Source organism: Schistocerca nitens, chromosome 5 (genome assembly GCF_023898315.1).
Source record: "Schistocerca nitens isolate TAMUIC-IGC-003100 chromosome 5, iqSchNite1.1, whole genome shotgun sequence".
NCBI classification, from domain to species: domain Eukaryota; kingdom Metazoa; phylum Arthropoda; class Insecta; order Orthoptera; family Acrididae; genus Schistocerca; species Schistocerca nitens.
The window spans coordinates 328,456,178-328,474,454 of record NC_064618.1 but is presented as its reverse complement, the minus strand read 5'-3'; the positions used below and the strand labels follow the sequence as shown (position 1 = coordinate 328,474,454).

Sequence of the window (18,277 nt, the reverse complement as noted above, 5' to 3'; positions counted from 1 at the left end):
CGTGACTTGACAGTAATTTTTGATCAAGGTTTACTTCCTCTAGCCTTTAGTAAGCCAAACTAACTGCAAGGCAGCAGCTGGTTGATTTTTCTTCTATGTTATTTTCCCTCGGAAGAATCACTTCACAACGTGTAGGTGCCCTTCCTGCCCTATGTCTGAGCCTTCCTGAAGGCCATCTAATACGAATAACTCATTTGAAGCCATCACACAAGTGTTATTCGAGCAATATTAAGAATATTCAGCCCAGTTGTCCATCATGTCATTATTGCAATGACTTGCTTCGGGACAGCATTATCCCATTTTCGAGTACTAAAAACAAGGAAACCAAATGAAACAATCCACCTTATACCGACAGACATATAAGGAATACAAACTTCCTGAGTTATAACCTACCTTAAAAAATGTGCTTCCGTGTCTTAAATGAGAGGATGGAAGTGTCTTAAGGGCATTTCTGGGCGCAATTTAGCGATACCCTTCTTAAGAAGCAGCCACCAACATATTTTACCTAGTGACATAGGATTTTCGTATGCTATTTCCGTTTAGATTGCAGCACAGAGGTATTTTTGTGTTAGAATAGGCTAGGACCAGACAGGCGTTTCTCAAACATTTTATGACAGACAGTAATACCGTTAGTACTGAGCATTAGGTTTAAGGAAATGTCATCGTTGGTAGGTGACGACAGCGGCTTTCAGTTTGCAACTATACCTCGGGAACTGTGAATGCACGCAGCTGTTTTTTAAGTTGTGGTAAGCCCCACTGGCATAAAAATTTTTTAAGGTGGACTGTTTTATCTAGTTTCCTTGTTTTTAGCACTCGAAAACGTGATAATATTATCCCAAATCATGTCGCTTTACAACTGGGCTGAATATCCTCATCATTGCGTCTAATATGAAGCCTTCAGGGGCCTCGTTGTGGATTGCTCTTCGTCTTCTACGGTCGCAGGTTCGAATCCTGCCTCGGGGATGGATGTGTGTAATGTCCTTAGGTTAGTTAGGTTTAAGTAGTTCTAAGTTCTAGGGGACTTATGACCACAGATGTTGCGTCCCATAGTGCTCAGAGCAATTGCTCTTCGTCTAGTCCCAACCCTTCGACCTGTCTGGCTTTGGTGACCCATCCAGGGGCTTCGGCTCCCGCCTACGTATCTCTGAGGCTGTAAAGTGACTCGCAAGCCTCCTCACTACAGTCCTCTAGGAGGAATCAACAGTAAGAAATGAATTTTATAAGAAGAATGAAGGGCTGGACAAGATTAGCTAGCCTACGAAACGAAGAGATAAAAGCGGAGCTTGAGATATATGCTATAAATGAGTACTGTTTTACCAAGTGTTTAGACGAATTGAGTATATGTCAGAGCGCCATAAGCGTCAAAATAAAATCTAGAACATTAAGCAGAACTAAAGCTGAAGTCGAAGAAAGCATGGTAACTGTAATAATTCGACTGTAGGCGCGATCGCATTGCAAAGTCCTGCGGTCTTATAATAGAAAAGCAGTCCGTACAGGGCTAGCCTGTCGCCCCGACAGTGATAGTACGAACTCTCACTACATTTGAAGTTGGCACGACTTGGGCGTATGTGCTGCGTTGTGTTAATACAGCTGCATCAATTGACACGATCCTGGAATAGAATGAATCTCACATCAAAAGACATCGTGTAGAGTTTTATCCGCCGTTACTGAAATTCGTTTACTCACCTGGATAAAAAGTAGTGAAGTGTGTAAGACAAGAAAAAAGAAGAGTCACCAATAGTGGTCAATGCGTATCTGCTGTAATGTGCTTAGACGATTTGTTCACTAGATTCTTGTGATACGAGCAGTGAGTATTACACCGTACTACGCGCGGCAGAGGTATTGTTCCACAATAATTCGATATATCTAACAGAATACGATGTACCTAGCGTACCAGTGTATCATGATTGATTGCTAATTCACTAACACTGTAGGCATTGAAACAAAGGATAGCAGGTGTTGATAATGAATTGACAAGGTCAATGGTAGAAAGTTGTTGAAGTATATCTTTTTAACGATTGAACGCAATGTAATTGGTTGGCAAGGATTTGAATATCTAAAAATGCCACAGTACAAGCCCCTGGTCTAGCCCCGACCCCCTTCCCTACACACTATCGATGGGACCCCTTGATGGTAGTTACGCCATGATTCACCACCAGTCACTAATGTCTGCAAAATATCTGGATCTTCATTCTTCATTTCAAATAGTCACCGACACTTCAACTCTGCATTACTTCTGGCTTGTGTCAAATCCCAAAGAACCCACTGTGCACACACCTTTCTCATTATTTTGTCCCCTTCCTTCCACAGGTTTAATCGACAGAGATGGCTGGAACATTTACAAAGAATTCCAGATACGAGAATTCCAAAATAAGCCTTAAATTTCAGACCTTTAGGTACAGGATTCGTAGGAAGACCTAGAAAAGATGGCTAGATACTTAGAAGGCGGAACATTCGTATGACCTAGAACATGACGAAAGAAGAAGAAGAAGAAGAAAATAAGGATAAGAAGAAGAAAAAGAAAACGTTGTGCAATAAAAAATGTTTAAAAATCTCATTCATATCAATTAATGTGCCAGAAACCTAGAACACGCATGCTGTGGAGAGGGTGCGAAACGGTAACCTCGGAACGACCAGAAAACTTCTTAATGAGTAAAGACATATTCTAAATCATGAAAGTAAAATTAGTGGATATTCTGACATCAACCACTGATTGTTTATGAGAGTCTTTGTAACTAAAAGCTAGAATGGATATAGCAATTTACAAATTAACTTGCTAAGCAGGATACTGGGTTGTTACTAAGCAGTCTGATCTTGCTCATTCAATTAATATTTTTTACATTTCATTACATCTTTACATTTCAAAAGATGAAATGCACTTCTCGTCAATTCAGCAAAGGAAATGAATAACAGTGTTAAGTAGTCAACTGTTCCTTATGTTTTGCAGGATGATATTTATTTTGGCACGAATCGATTTTTGCCCTCTACAATAACTATCACGTATAGAGCGTTTACAAAGGGGAAGTACTGTATTACATTTTTGTGTCACAGTAGAAGTAATTAGATTCAGCTCAAAACAAAAAATAAACTTCTTTATGTGGTTAGCGTTACATTTAACAACAAAGGTATAGTTGAATGTAGAGATGTAATCTAACCTAAAATTTATTTAACAGGGGGCAAAAAAGAAATAGTTTAGTCATTTAATAGTAAACTGGCAATCTGTGACATATGTGTACTGATTTCAAGTGTTTGCAGCAGGATCATCCTTCTGATTTTCTTAGCAGTATGTAAAGCTTCGCAATCTTGTGAACACTCCACATATCATTTGTCTATCTTTTTTATCTTCCGTGTAAGTAGTATCTGCGTAATTCGCATGTCATTTTATCGGCGTTTGCGACATTCGATTGTCACCTGATGTTGGCCTAAGAAACTGAGAGTCGTTTCGTGACCAGAATAACATGAGTCAGGTGTCTTCTGTTTCATAATGTTATCATGTTCTGCCAAGCACCGATCGAAAATTCAGTTAAGGAAATGAACAACTTGGGGATCAGTCTATTACGACTTCTTTTCCTTCGCGCCACACAAAATCACGTCATTCACATTAACCAACTTTTTAAAAAGCAAATAGCAACATGATAATCCGATCACGACTCACAAGTTGTAAAACATTTGTATAGAGCCATAAATCGATTTTGGAAGCAGAAATCCGACAGCTAGAAGCCCAGATCGCAAACGATGCTGGACAATTTACATCGTCAATAGGTAGCGAAAGTGAAATTGGAAAATCGGTTTGTAGATAACCATGTTCTGGAGCTAATGTAAACTTAATGAGAGTACCGTGTACATAAGGCAGTGGGAGTGTCAGCTTTCTGATTCTCTCTCTCTCTCTCTCTCTCTCTCCCTCTCTCTCTTTCTCTCGACAGACAGACATCCACGGAATACTGTCGCTCTCGATCGGTTGTATAATATTTGTTTTATTTGTTTTCTTTTCCTCTGTCATTAGAGCAAATAGCAAGGTACTGTATCACTGAATGGTCACATCATATCCCAAAGCGCTCGAGACAGAGAAAAGCGGTAGAAAGACCCTTATTGCCTGGTGCATCACATGGTACAATTGCAGTACTAGGCGGTACTGTGCGTCTCGCCTACATATCACCTATCTTATTACCTATAAAGCACTCTAACAGTTGACTAGCTTCCAGAGTCCTGATAACATCGAGAACGTCTATACACATTCTCATGATACGTAAAATCTTTTACGTGAAGCTGCGGCAGCAGTTGATGCAATGGGCTGCAGTGAGGAGTAGATATTGCAGCAGAACAATAACACCAGAATCCAAGACTTTTTAAGATTAATTGTAGGTACTATACAAAGAGGTAGAATGAGAAACGTGAACACACGACGGCAGTTGTACTTCTGGTGTTTAGAGTGAATGATTACAGATCACTGGAACAAATTGTAGGTAAGCGCATATTCGATGTCATTACGTAAACGAATATTCCATTGTCATCCAGAACGAAGACATGGTGAATGGGACCTACGCTAGGAAAACTGAAACTGCAACTAACCATAAGCTCTGTTGCTTGACAGACGAAGAGATGCTAAACACAGCTTTTCAAACACAGACATTAGAGAATAACAGAGGAGGTAGTTTATTCACCGTAGGGGATAAAATCCGAGTGTATATCATTCATACGGCTACAAGTGCAGTTAACTGCAGTTTCAAAGATGTAACCTACGCTTTCGCGTGTCATCCTACTGTAAAATTTCGGCCGCATAGTCGCCGGTTTCGGATACGTGACTTGTATTACAGTGGGCGTTCCCAGCAGTTCAGTTTTCTTCATATATCCCCTTCCGCACAGAAGCGTGTGAACACGTCTGGTCCGAAGGACGAGTAACGGATCACTTGTCGGTAGCAGGTCTCTCGTTACTGGAAGGTGTTCTCTGACAATCTCTTAATATCGCATCCACGTCTTCCTTGAAGATAGTAATTTTTTATTTTCTGCGAAGAGACGTATTTTTCTTTTTAAGACCTATATAATATTCCGGCAGCAGTGACGTAATACCTCTCTTGAAGATGTTGAAACGTAGATTTCTTACATTAAATCATTTATAATATACTAGTATTTTAGAAGACTATAATTTTCCCACAGCGCTTCTAATTGAACGTACTTTGAGTTCTGTTGCAGACGTCTTGTCTGACGTATACATTGTGACTCATACTACAGCAGCACGTATCAGCTTTAGCTTATCTCAGTGGTTTGGGTTCCAAATTGGTTCCTGAAGAAAAGTGAGTAAACTATTTGTTATTGACAGGACTGCATTCTGGTTATTACAGACTTTCAGCGAATGGGAAATAAATGCCAGTAAAATACTGACAGTGGCGACTGATTCAGGAACAAATATAGTTTAAGGAGTAGAAATATCATTTGGAACAAAAAGTCACACATTGACACACTGTACCCACATGTTCAGTTCGGTAGCAGAAAGTCTATTGAAGAGACTGACAAACTGCTTGAGCTGGTTACTGCAATGAAAAGGATTTCAGATCGGTTCAAACGAAGTGTAGTAGTAAATGATGAGCTAAGAAAGGCATGAGACCTCAAACTAATTGTAGAATTACCCACTAGATAGAATTCAACGTTTGTTTTTGCTGTTGCGTGCAGTAACTAATAATATCATTAACTGCCATGGTATTACATGACCCAACAACAGCTGCAGATATTGTAAATATGGCAGATGCTGTGACGTTGTGCAGATACAGGAGTGGCTACTCATGAATTTGTGTAGAAATGCAGTAAAGCTACGCCAATAACTAGTATGTTGAATCTCAAAATATCTGGCATGCAACCACATTAGAGCTAATCGAAGTAGTAACATCATAAAGTAAATTAAACGCTTACTATCAACTGAACATGTTACTATATTAGTAACCAACGTTGCCCGATCCTACAGTCACTTTAAAGATCAAGAAAACAGAAAAACTAAATTTCATACATCGAGTTAACATTACAAAATAGGATAATAAAACAAACATTGGTGGAACTACCATCACACTTGAGTTATTATGTGAAAGACTGCCTTCTAGACTGTAAACAAGGTCGGTTAGAAGTACGAGATCATGTTATTGGCACTACCTATTCAAAGCTACAAAAAACTACATTTAGATATTTGAGCTGTATAGCCTCTTCGTTAGCTTCTGGGAAAAGTGTTTTGAAAAGTGGGACGTAGTCTATGTAAACAGTGCAACAGACTGAATGAGAAACGTTACAAGGCAGCAAGATTTTTTCACCACACATGGAATATTCTTTTAAATTTTTTGTTCATATTAGATCACAGATTGCAATGCACAGTCGAATTATTAATCATTCCATTGGCTGATACTGGCTAACTCCATGTACTAATAATTTCTGAAGTACTGCATGTCTGGGAGTTAATTACAGCTAAACACTGACGGCAAGGGCGACGTGGCCCATGCGTTCCTGAGAGGTTGCTATCAGCTAAAGACGGGCTGGGAGGAGACTTGTTGTGCACTACAGGAGCGGACATTTACAGCTCTGAGGAAGAACTGAGAGTGGAAGCAGTGGCCTGCATTGCTGGAGGCTGCAGAACCCATGTAGCGTGGACAGAGTGGGTGGAAGGTTGCTCTCTGCTGGGACGAAAAGAATTTCCGAATAGTGTACCTGGGGGCTGAACAACGCGAAAAGCGAAAAGACGTCCTTGCAGTGTGGAGGGATGCGGGGGTCGAGAACGATAGTCGAGAGCTGTCCCCTGACAAATCTTCTCATGGAAAGTGCCACGACAAGTTGCCACCGACAAGCAGAGAGGCGTTTTTGATTGGCGGAGTGCTAAGGATATAGGAAGGGTAATGGAAACTTTCCGAAAGGAGTATAGGCTTCAGGTGATTGTCTGACAGCACCCGTGTAGTGGGAGGTAATGTTTTTGTGACGGACACTGGGATTCGTCTCTTGAGCGCAAACGTAGACGCCTCGTGTTTAGGAGGGAGCGGGGTATGTTGTGGAGGGGGCACATCCCTCTATGGATTGAACAAGGGCACTTCCTTGTCGGGATCGATCGAAGACAGATCCCTCCAGGGATCGACCTAGAGACTCCCTGACGAGAACCACAGTGGGGAATCTGGCACTTAAGTTTTGCGAAGTGTTGCTTTCGACACAGGCAGCGTGTGAAGTTTTCCTGTGACAGGGTTGTTATTCTTTTTATTCGTGTGATGACTATTTGCTTCTCTGTGGAGTCTTCTTTATCGAAGAATATTTTAGTCGAATTTCTGTTCGTAGCTAATGAACAAACAGTAACAGTGATTCGTGTTCTTTCTTTTACTAAGGTAATTTGAGCCCTAAGAGTTTGTGGACGGAATATCGCATCCATATTGTAGGCAGAAAATTACAGGTGCCCCACGTACATTAATTTCGCAGCGGCCAGTGCCCCATCGAGCAGATCATCGGTGTAATAGAACTGCTGTCTCTACTTCAACAGGCAATATGTGCACTTTGGTTCGGCAGATAGGGAAACACTAACAGTTAATGTCTTGATTTCCATTTGCTTGTCCACTGAGCTTCTTCTGAAAGTGCCAGTCAGGGTGTAGGCCTCCTGTTTCTCACCGCTAATCAGTATCAGCCAGCTTTGTGTCCGTCTAATAGCGGGGAGCGGGGAAGGGGTGAGGGGCGGTCTAAAGAAAGTCGAACACATGTGTTGTCAATTTGGAAATTACATGTAGGGTAGAATCTGATATGTTGTACTTCACATTTATATAATTTTTGCATAAGTTTTTTGGAAAACTAATTTACGGAACCCATAATATGATTCATTCTAGTAGTATCACGATAGGAATGACTGGTTTGATGTACTGAACTGAAGTAAAGTAGCACCACAACACGATACTTCCTTTTATGTAAATTCCTAGGTGTAGGCTGTCAACGGTGGGATCATATTAATCATTTGTAGGGGTGAAACAGCAGAAACAACATTAGGAAAGGACACGGACATACACTGCATGTTACAAACTCCACGGGGGCGTGAAAAGGCTCTCAAAAATGTCATTGTTATAGTCTGTAGACAAAAAGTTGTGGGATATGAAATAATTACTCCTGTATTTATTATTTAATAAATATGATATTGGATATACATGTATGTTACTTTTTACGCTAGTCTATAATTTCTTGATGTAACATCGAATTCTGGTGTCAAGTATTATTGACGGTCGCTGTTTAGACGTCGATAATGAATCGGTATCGATTATTTGTCAATATCGCGCATCCCCAGTTGGGCCTATATTCAGATTATCCTTTCGTTGTTGTGGTAAAAATATATTTTGTTACAGTTTTTGCATAGTGTCTCCTCAGTTTCAGAAATATGCTATACATAGGTTAGAGGGTCGCTTATCCTTTTCAGATTGCCTGGGTGACATCGGAAAAATATGAGTTTTATTTGCCAACATAATATATTTAATATTAACAACAACCGCTGAGCAAAAACAAAAGAAGAAAAAAATTAGGGATGGCCAGTGAGAGAATAGCATCGAGTGAGACAGGGTTGTAGCCTCTCCCCAATGCTATTCAATCTGTATATTGAGCAAGCAGTAGAGGAAACAAAACAAAAGTTCAGAGTAGGTATTAAAATCCATGGAGAAGAAATAAAACTTTGAGGTTCGACGATGACATTGTAATTCTGTCAGAGACAGTAAAGAACCTGGAAGAGCAGTTGAACGGACGGAATGGACAATGTCTTGAAAGGAGGATATAAGATGAACATCAACAAAAGCAAAACGAGGATAATGGTATGTAGTCTAATTATATCGGGTGATGCTTAGGGTATTACATTAGGAAATGAGACACTTAAAGTAGTAAAGGAATTTTGCTATTTGGGGAGCAAAATAACTGATGATGGTCGAAGTAGAGAGGATATAAAATGTAGACTGGCAATGGCAAGGAAAGCGTTTCTGAAGAAGAGAAATTTGTTAACATCGAGCAGAGATTTAAGTGCCAGGAAGTCGTTTCTGAAAGTATTTGTATGGAGTGTAGCCATGTATGGAAGTGAAACATGGACGATAAATAGTTTGGACAAGAAGAGAATAGAAGCTTTTGAAATGTGGTGCTACAGGAGAATGCTGAAGATTAGATGGGTAGATCACATAACTAATGAGGAGGTATTGAATAGAAATGGGGAGAAGAGAAGTTTGTGGCACAACTTGACAAGAAGAAGGGACCGGTTGGTAGGACATGTTTTGAGACATCAGGGGATCACAAATTTAGCATTGGAGGGCAGCGTGGAGGGTAAAAATCGTAGAGGGAGACCAAGAGATGAATACACGAAGCAGATTCAGAAGGATGTAGGCTGCAGTACGTACTGGGAGATGAAGAAGCTTGCACAGGATAGAGTAGCACGGAGAGCTGCATCAAACCAGTCTCAGGACTGAAGACCACATCAACAACATACCAGTTTCTTTGGCGCTTTGGTGTATATTTGAGGACACATGACTTTACCTAAAGGGATTTTGCATACCGACTGTCTTGCAGACGCTCTCTTGTTGGGCCGCAGTGACACTTGCTGTAGAAAGCGTGCAACCCGCGTGCCTCGGGCTGGACACTCCTGGGTTACACTCTGTTGCGTGAGAAAGATGTTGCAGCTGACATTTCCCCTGTTCTGTAATACTGTTGTCGTCTTATTCTCGCAGCACACGTTGTTTTCTTGCCAACTCTTCCATTCTGTTGTCTGCTCCCGCGTGCAGGGGACCCGCGGTCGAACGAGAACCTGCACCTGACTACGATGCACCTGGTGTGGGTGCGGCACCACAACGCGTTGGCGGCGCGCCTGCAGGAGCTGAACCCCACGTGGAGCGACGAGCGCCTCTACCAGGTGGCGCGCCGCATCATAGCCGCCCAGATGCAGCACATCACCTACAACGAGATGCTGCCGCTCATACTCGGTAAGCCGGCCCGCGCATGCGCCCTCCGTTCACCGTGTCGCGCGAAAAACTGGAACACACTAATATTAAAAACTTGATTACCTTCATAAATATGAAATTAGGCGGTTTCAAAATTTTTCTTTCCATATAAAGAAACTGTTGTATTCTCCAACAGTTTATTGAACGTAACTTCTTCTACAATACAATAGCTGGCTGTACAACAGATGTAGACGTCCGTCGATCTAGCCGGAGATGTAGCTCCTCTCGGTCGGCTGGTACTTCGATCGGCGGTTTAGTACAGCGGCTTCGGTGATATCTTCTCGGAGACTCCGCTATAGCGGTTGCCATTAGCAGCGGACGAAGACTGGTCTGCCTTCGACCGGCCGGGCCTATGTAGTGAGCTGGAGCCAATAGAAACCCGGCGCAGGAATCCGTGGCCGGATATGTCGGGGCGACCTCTGCAAGGAAAGGTTCCTATTAATCGACTGGAATCTTCGGCGTGTTTACCTGATATCTTCGCCTGTTTGGCTGTTGGTTTGTTTCCCTCATAGCGTGGCTGTTATGTGGTGCTGCCTGCCATGTAGGGGAACCCGATGGTAGACAGTGCAGAAACTAGAGATGAAACTCAAAAAATTGTGGTTGTTCCACAGTATTAACTTATATTGCTAACCAGTTTTCAGCTTATAGGGGCATCTTCAGATCATATCGCCGTTAGAGTGTCCACCATGCTGGTGGACAACATTGAAAAATCATGTTACACGTGGACAGTGAGGTGCAAACACAAAGTAAATATTACGGTATATAGATAATTTTTACTTGTGGGCCGTCTGACAGCAACCGAATAAAACACAATTTTTGTGCCATATGCGTTTCGCCTTTATTTTCTGCAAGGCATCATCAGTGGCCTGGAATATGCACATATGTTAGCTATTTAATTTACATTTTTGTCACTGTGCCTATAGGTTATAAACAGTTCTGGTGGTTGGTATTTCCTATTAAGTAGTAATGTTTTGAACTATACTTACTGGTTGCGTGGACAATTTCTTACACATTACGCTCCTGTTGCTTTTGTGGTGTTGTTCTTCTTCTTATGAATGCCAATTTGTGGTTTTTTTCCACATTCCACAGCACTATGAACTGAACACTTGTTTCAATGCAATGTTTTGGTTTCTGTTGCCGACTGTCAAATGTTTTTGCCAAAGATTGAATGTTATTGCCAAACTTTCGAGTGTAATTATTGAAGTATCTGTGGTCTGTTCGTGTATGCATACTTCAATAATTACACTCGAAAGTTTGGCAATAACATTCAGTCTTTGGCAAAAACATTCGACAGTCGGCAACAGAAACCAAAACATTGCATTGAAACAAGCGTTCAGTTCATAGTGTTGCGGAATGTGGAAAAAAACCACAAATTGGCATTCATAAGAAGAAGAACAACACCAAAAATGCAACAGGAGCGTAATATGTAAGAAATTGTCCACGCAACCAGTAAGTACAGTTCAAAACATTACTACTGAATAGGAAATACCAACCACCAGAACTGTTTATAACCTATAGGCACAGTGACAAAAATGTAAATTAAATAGCTAACATATGTGCATATTCTAGGCCACTGATGATGCCTTGCAGTGTCTGTAAGTACACACGCGCGCTTGTGTGTGTATGCATGTAAGTGTGTGTGCGCTAATCTCAGCATCAACAGGTAGTTATTTTAGTGTTATTAGGCGTCTGTATGTATACCGTTTCCTTTTTGTCTGTCAGACGGTCCATAAGAAAAAATTATCAATATACCGTAATATTACACGCAACTGAGAAAGACAGGCCTACAAAAGTTGACAGAGTAAATATCTTCTTTGACAGTGTAATACACTGCCTGATAAAAAAAGTGAAGCACCCAGAAATGTGAAGAACTCGAAAGGGGAAGAGGAGACGAAAGGAGACATCACGAGCTGAGACAGTATGTGATGTTGGTACAGTGGCAACAAAATCGTGCCAAATTTACAACCAACTTGGTAGTGTGGACCACTTATCAGTATGACATTCACCCCTTGAGGCCTGTATGCTTGTACTGATTCGGTTTATTCTCTGCTGACACAGGGTCCCTCATAACAGAAAGAACCTTGATGATTATTACTTAAGTCCGTCTAATTACAACTGAATAAAGGGAACTTTTCGTCCTATAGGCGTTCCGCTTTTAGGCTTTGAAAGACATCATCATCGGCCTTAAACAAAAATATAATTGTCTTTATACTATTTCGTGTTAGACATTGTGGATTCATGTTAGAAACAATTCTGGCACCTTCGGATTTTCTCTGACGGAATAGTAGTTTGAATTTGTACTTATAGATTTGATACATGCTCAGCATGTGTTCTTGTTCCGCTTTTACACCTCTTTTTCTGCGTACCGGTACTGCAATTCAAAATTTAATTTGAACAGCGCTGTGAAATCAATACTCATTTACCCCATGTTATGTTTCGATGTGGTTCAGAATTGTTGAATATTATAACCAACTTATGGAATGTGTGTTTGTGATATCTGTGTCTGTAAGTACACACGCGCGCTTGTGTGTGTATGCATGTAAGTGTGTGTGCGCTAATCTCAGCATCAACAGGTAGTTATTTTAGTGTTATTAGGCGTCTGTATGTATACCGTTTCCTTTTTGTATGTGTGTGCGTGTGAGTCAATTTTTTTGGTTGAGACACATCAGGTGTTAGAAGTATGGAACAAACGATGTTAAGTTGCAGAGCACTTAAAGCACCATCACTGTACCAATATGGAACAAGACATAAGAATCATCAAGATAAATAATCACAACAAATGCTTTATCCCAATGCAAGAGAACTACCACGTACAGAAAGTCAATGTAGGGAAGAAAACGGTGATAAACGACCAGATGCGGATCAATGCACACACTGTGCTAAACCTAATAAAAGAAATCATAAGCTAAAAACGAAATTTAGAAAAAGACATCTGTATATACACATACAAAAATACTAAAATACGAAAAGGAACTGAAATGCAAATAAAGAACCGGATGCATACACACACATAACCATACTAACTCATACACTGACATATCATAGGTATCACAAATACGTTTTCAATAGTTGGGAATAACATTCAACAGATGGCAAGAACATGCAAAACAAAACACGTAAATGAGTGTTCGTTTCCCAGTGCTGTGCAAATGAAATTTCGAATGCCTCTAAGAAGAATAACAGTTCTAAAATCAGAACAAGAGTTTCATCCACGCAATCTGTGCGTATAAATTTGTTAACTGTTATTACATCATAGAAAATCAGAAAGTTCCAGAACTGTTTATTCCAGCAGAAACTTTCTGATTCTCGTTCAGGTAGTGTTTGTCATATGTAAGGGTACAGTCTAGAGTCAATCCCAGATATTTCGGGGTCGGACACTGTTCAAGAGTAATTCGTTTCCAGATGACTGAAACTTACCGCCTGCTTATGCACGATGTGGTGGATTTATTTACGTTCAGCGTCAACTGCCAGTCAGGCACCAACCATCGAACTTCCACAGGCCTCCCTGCACTTCACTACGGTCTAATGCCTCTGCAGCCTTGCTATAGGCAACTGCTTCGGACAAAAATACTTCACGTTACGCACTACATAATTTATACATGTTGTAAACAAACGTCATTTAACAGTGTCCTAATATGTAAAACAAAATACAGTAGTACAAATACAAGTACGTACTTATTTTGAACCACCGATGAAGCCTATCAAATAATGAGAGTGAAACACGTGAAGCACGAAATTTTCTTCTATTCAGTTGTAATTATCTGACCTTAAGTGATAATTATCAATATAATATTACTCGCAGCTGAGTGATAGGATAACAAATGTTAAAGAGGAACTCACTGATGCTGGTGTACAACACCAAAACATGTTTGGAAACTAACGAACAAGAAGAAACAAGGTGAATTACTTGAATATCGTTTTTGTTAATACGAATAAGATCGCTAATTCTGACTCTTCGTCAGTCGCCGTGTTGTTAAATTCATCAACAGATGTCGGGAGAACAGTTTTACTTTTGTGCTGAGCGTGATGCGTTTTACACAGCTCGCGTCTCGTTGCAGGGGACGTGATTACTGACCGGCTGAGTCTGCGCCCGCAGGCAGCCGGTTACTACGACAAGTACGACGCAACCGTCGACGCGACCATCGCCAACAGCTTCGCGGCAGCCGCCTTCCGGTTCGCACACACGCTCATCCCGGTAAGTGATCCTCACCGAACCGACCTCTGTTCACTTATAGGAACGACGAGCGATTTCTTCATACAAGCATTCCTTAACATATTTTCGTGCTAAAAGAGTCAGAACAACCAGAGAGATAAAAATACCTCTATTGTATCTCGTATAATGTACGTTAGAACACCAGATAAACAACGGTATTGAACTTCCTGAAAAATTAAAAATGTGTGCCGGAACGGTACTAGAACCCAGGACCTGTCATTCGCAGGGAAGTACTCTACCAACGGAGCTACCCGAGGTCCTGGGTTCGATCCATGAGCACGACTCACATCTCGTCCTCACAGTTTTACTTCTGTCAGCGCCTGATCTGCTACCTTCCAGACTTCACAGAAGTTCTGCTGCAGCACTACCACCCCTGCAAGAAAGGATATTCTGGAGATATGACTTAGCCATAGCTTGGAGAATTGTTTCAGAATGGGTCTTTCGCTCTGCAGCGGAGTGTGAGCTGATATGAAACTTCCTGGCAGATTGAAACTGTGTTCCGGACCGGGACTCGAACCCGGGACCTTTGCCTTTTGCGGGCAAGTGCTCTAGAAGCTGCCCGAGGCCCTGGGTTCGACTTCCAGTCCCGCACGCAGTTTCATATCAACTCACACTCCTCTGCAGAGTGAAAGATTCATTCTAGACATCACAATACAACCGTGTAAAACCGCTTCTAGCCTTTTTTCCGGTGAACTTATTATTTCCTATATTAGCTATTGAAAAAAGACTAGAACTATCGTTATCGTGCACCTGTCATTTGTTTCTGTGGCTGGATGCCTTTCCGGACTCAACAATACCATCTTAGTCTAAGGAGAACGTTACCTTGTGCCAAGTTCGTCAGTGTAAATTTAATTCTGCGTCTTGTCTTCCTGAGGCGAAGATGCTCAAAAAATTTCAAAACAACTATCAGCCTGGCAATTTTACCACACTAAACATTGTTAAACTGAAGGGCGAATTTGATTCGTGTTGCGTCCCCCTGCCCCCAACGACCACCGCCTCACCCTTTTGTCTGTGAAGCTAGCTGGTTGTTTACGTCTTACGCTAAGGGAACAGTTATTTCGTATGTTGTACTTTATTGAGAACCATAAAAAATATTTCGCCCGACATTTAAAGAAGGGGAACTGCAAACAGTGATGATCAGAAGGGTCTAGCTTGCTTATCACTGTTCTATAGCAATGAAGCGGAAACTGTTCCTGCTGAAATTTCCGAAACTTCATCTTTTTTTGTGAATTCACGCAACGTTGGACTGCTACACAGGGCGATTCAGATTAACTATTACAGGCTTCTGGGGGTTGTAGAGTGGACTTGGTAGGTGAAGTTCTGATAAAAGGAACCTATGCCCGGAAGTGTACCGCTTGGATGTAAAATCAGTTTGAAGTTAGGATCACTTTTAATGTTCGAAACTAGGAGGGTTGGCCGTGGTGCTCCACGGATGCGCTGATTCTCAGCTTTGTAGAGCACGTCCTTCGCCACGTAGAAGAGAACCCGAGGACAAGTGCTCGAAACAATGCCCGTGCCATACCATCCTATAACACGCAAGTCAGGGCTCTTTGTCCCCACTGTGTGCGCACCGTGAAGCGGGAGATTTGAAAGTAATCCGGCCCTCAAAGTGATTTTACTTCTGGACGTGGGTTCCTTATCAGAACGTCATCTACTAAGCCCCTCTACAAACTGTAGAAACCTGCAATAGGAATTTTGAATCACAGTGTATAGCATACGTTCCCGTATTTAGGGGCAGAAACCACTTGCTTTTTCACAACAGCCCACCTATGCAGTTATAGGAGAGCTTATCTTTTAATGTGAATCCGAACACGGCGCTACTTGGTTCTTTCACATTCAGAAAGAACTGCTAGAGATGAAAACCTAGCAATCTAGCAGACAAATTTCTAGAACTTTGATTTAACCGCGCAGTCATTTAACTATACTCTTAACGGATGGTGGAGATATTGCCTTTCATAGCTACTCCACATTGCAGTTCATAGTATCTTGTCTATGTTTCCTGTCGATTTGGTCGAGATATAATAAAACTACTTATGCCCTATGCGACAAGTTTCTAGTGCTAAGTAATCTAATTATCGAGAGGCGCCAGCCTCGTCTGTTGATCACGCATGTGGCGCCACAGAATGCATACAATGGTAACTCTTGGGCCCGAATAGCTAGGTCTTACAACTGTGAGACTGAACACACGCAGATGGTGTGCCTTTGGGAAACCTTACTGTGTGCGATAATTTTAGACAGTAGTAGCAGTATTGTGACGATTTCTTACAGGGGTCATCATCATAGGACTAATCTCCTTTTTAGGGGGTACAAAAAAATCCGCTACCAGTCACAATGAAAGGTTATTTATTTGTCACACGACCGGTTTCGGGCTTGCGCCCATCCTCAGGTGTTAATACATTCATGTACATGTTTACACTGCAGGAGATGACTGTATAAATACAACAAAAATTATTTGCTGGTGACTAAGCAGATACAAGTGAGACAATAGTAAGTAGCAAGGCAGCATTTGACGAAAACATATCTGTACTTACATAAAGGTGAAGCACCATTATTATAGTTATTCTGTGGTGACAGTTTTGCCACTTAGTTACACACTTATTATCATTTTCACTTCCATATTTCAGTTTTACTAAGTTTATATGCATATTTCACTATTACGATGTGCATACGTGAATTACACTATGTTTACATACAAACATGTGGGCTGTGGTCAAAGAACTTAGACGTAGCAGATGTAAAGATCTTGCTCATGCAGAAACATGTAGGTTTGACCATAACCTAATAATAGTGCTTCATCTTTATGTAAGTACAGATATATTTTCGTCAAATGCTGCCTTGCCACTTACAATTGTCCCACTTGTATCTGCTTAGTCACCAGCAAATAATTATTTTGTATTTATACAGTGATCTCTAGCAGTATAAACATGTTCATGAATGTATAAACGCCTGAGGATGGGCGCAAGCCCGAATGTGGTCGTGTGACAAATAAATAACCTTTTATTGCGACTGGTAGCGGATATTTTTCTACACCCTATAAAGGAACAGTCACGGAGTTCCACAGCATCCACTATGGATAAAATTCATTTAATCTCCTTTTGATTTTGTAATAATAGAAGGACCCATGTGAAACTAATGTTTTTTTATTTGTTGTTACATGAAGAACTTTTAAACCTGCAGGACTGTATTGACTATTTTTTAAGCTCTGAATATCCAGTAACTGTGCTTCGATGAGAATGAAAAGAGTTGACAGTATGAAGACCTCAGCCGTCTCTAAGTGCATGAATAACCTGATTGCTTACTCTTCTGAGGGACTTCCTGTCTCTTAGTTCTTGTTTATGACAATGATCTTGGAAAAGTAAAGGTGTGAGGGCGAGTGTTGAGTCATGCTTGGAGAGCAAAGTCGGTAGAACACTTCCAACTCAAAGGCAAAGGTCGCATGTTCGAGTCTCAGTGCTGCACGTTCTTTTAATCTGCCCAGGAGTTCCGAGCCTGAATAGTTGTTATTTGGACTGCGAATGCCTTATTTGTTTCCCTCAGATGATCATGTATACAGGGCTACTATAAATGATTCATTCGTTTTTGAAGTTCGTATATTTTCCAATGAACATGAACAGAACCCTAAACTCACCGAGTTTGCATTGTGCCTACTAGTTGGCGTTACGAGAGCGGTGCCTTGACAAAAAGAGAAAAAATATTTTTGTGTTGAAATACACCAGATGTTTATCTGTTGCAAGAGTTCAGCGTGCATTGGGAAGCAATTATGGGAAAGAACCGCCATGTAACACAGCGTTGTGCGTTCGCATCGGCAGTTTAGAGACACTGGTTGCCTCTATAAACAGAAAAGTACCGGTCGACCAAATGTGCTAGATGCAACCGTGTAGGGAGTGAGTTAAAAGTTCGTACACAATCCAAAGAAATCAACAGTCCACGCAAGAAACCAACTTGGTGTATGGCAGCAAACTGTGTGGAAGTTCTTGTGGCGGCTTTTCCAACCGTTCCGTCGGTAGCTAGTGCAGCAAATAAAACCGGAAGATTATGGTCGGCGCCTTCATTTTGTATCACAGTGCAGGAAGCACTTGAAAGTGGACATTTCGCCTGCAAG

At 41.3% G+C, this 18,277-nt stretch overlaps 1 protein-coding gene across 2 annotated transcripts in view; it reads left to right on the top strand.

Annotated features, from left to right (window-relative positions):
• Positions 1–18,277, top strand: part of LOC126260862 (uncharacterized) — a 224,370-nt gene that overhangs the window by 164,935 nt on the left and 41,158 nt on the right. For both annotated transcript variants that reach the window (XM_049958277.1, XM_049958275.1), the window contains exons 10-11: positions 9,747–9,944; positions 14,021–14,157. In XM_049958277.1, coding sequence (XP_049814234.1) covers positions 9,747–9,944; positions 14,021–14,157 — 335 coding nt within the window. The remainder of the gene's footprint in view (positions 1–9,746; positions 9,945–14,020; positions 14,158–18,277) is intronic.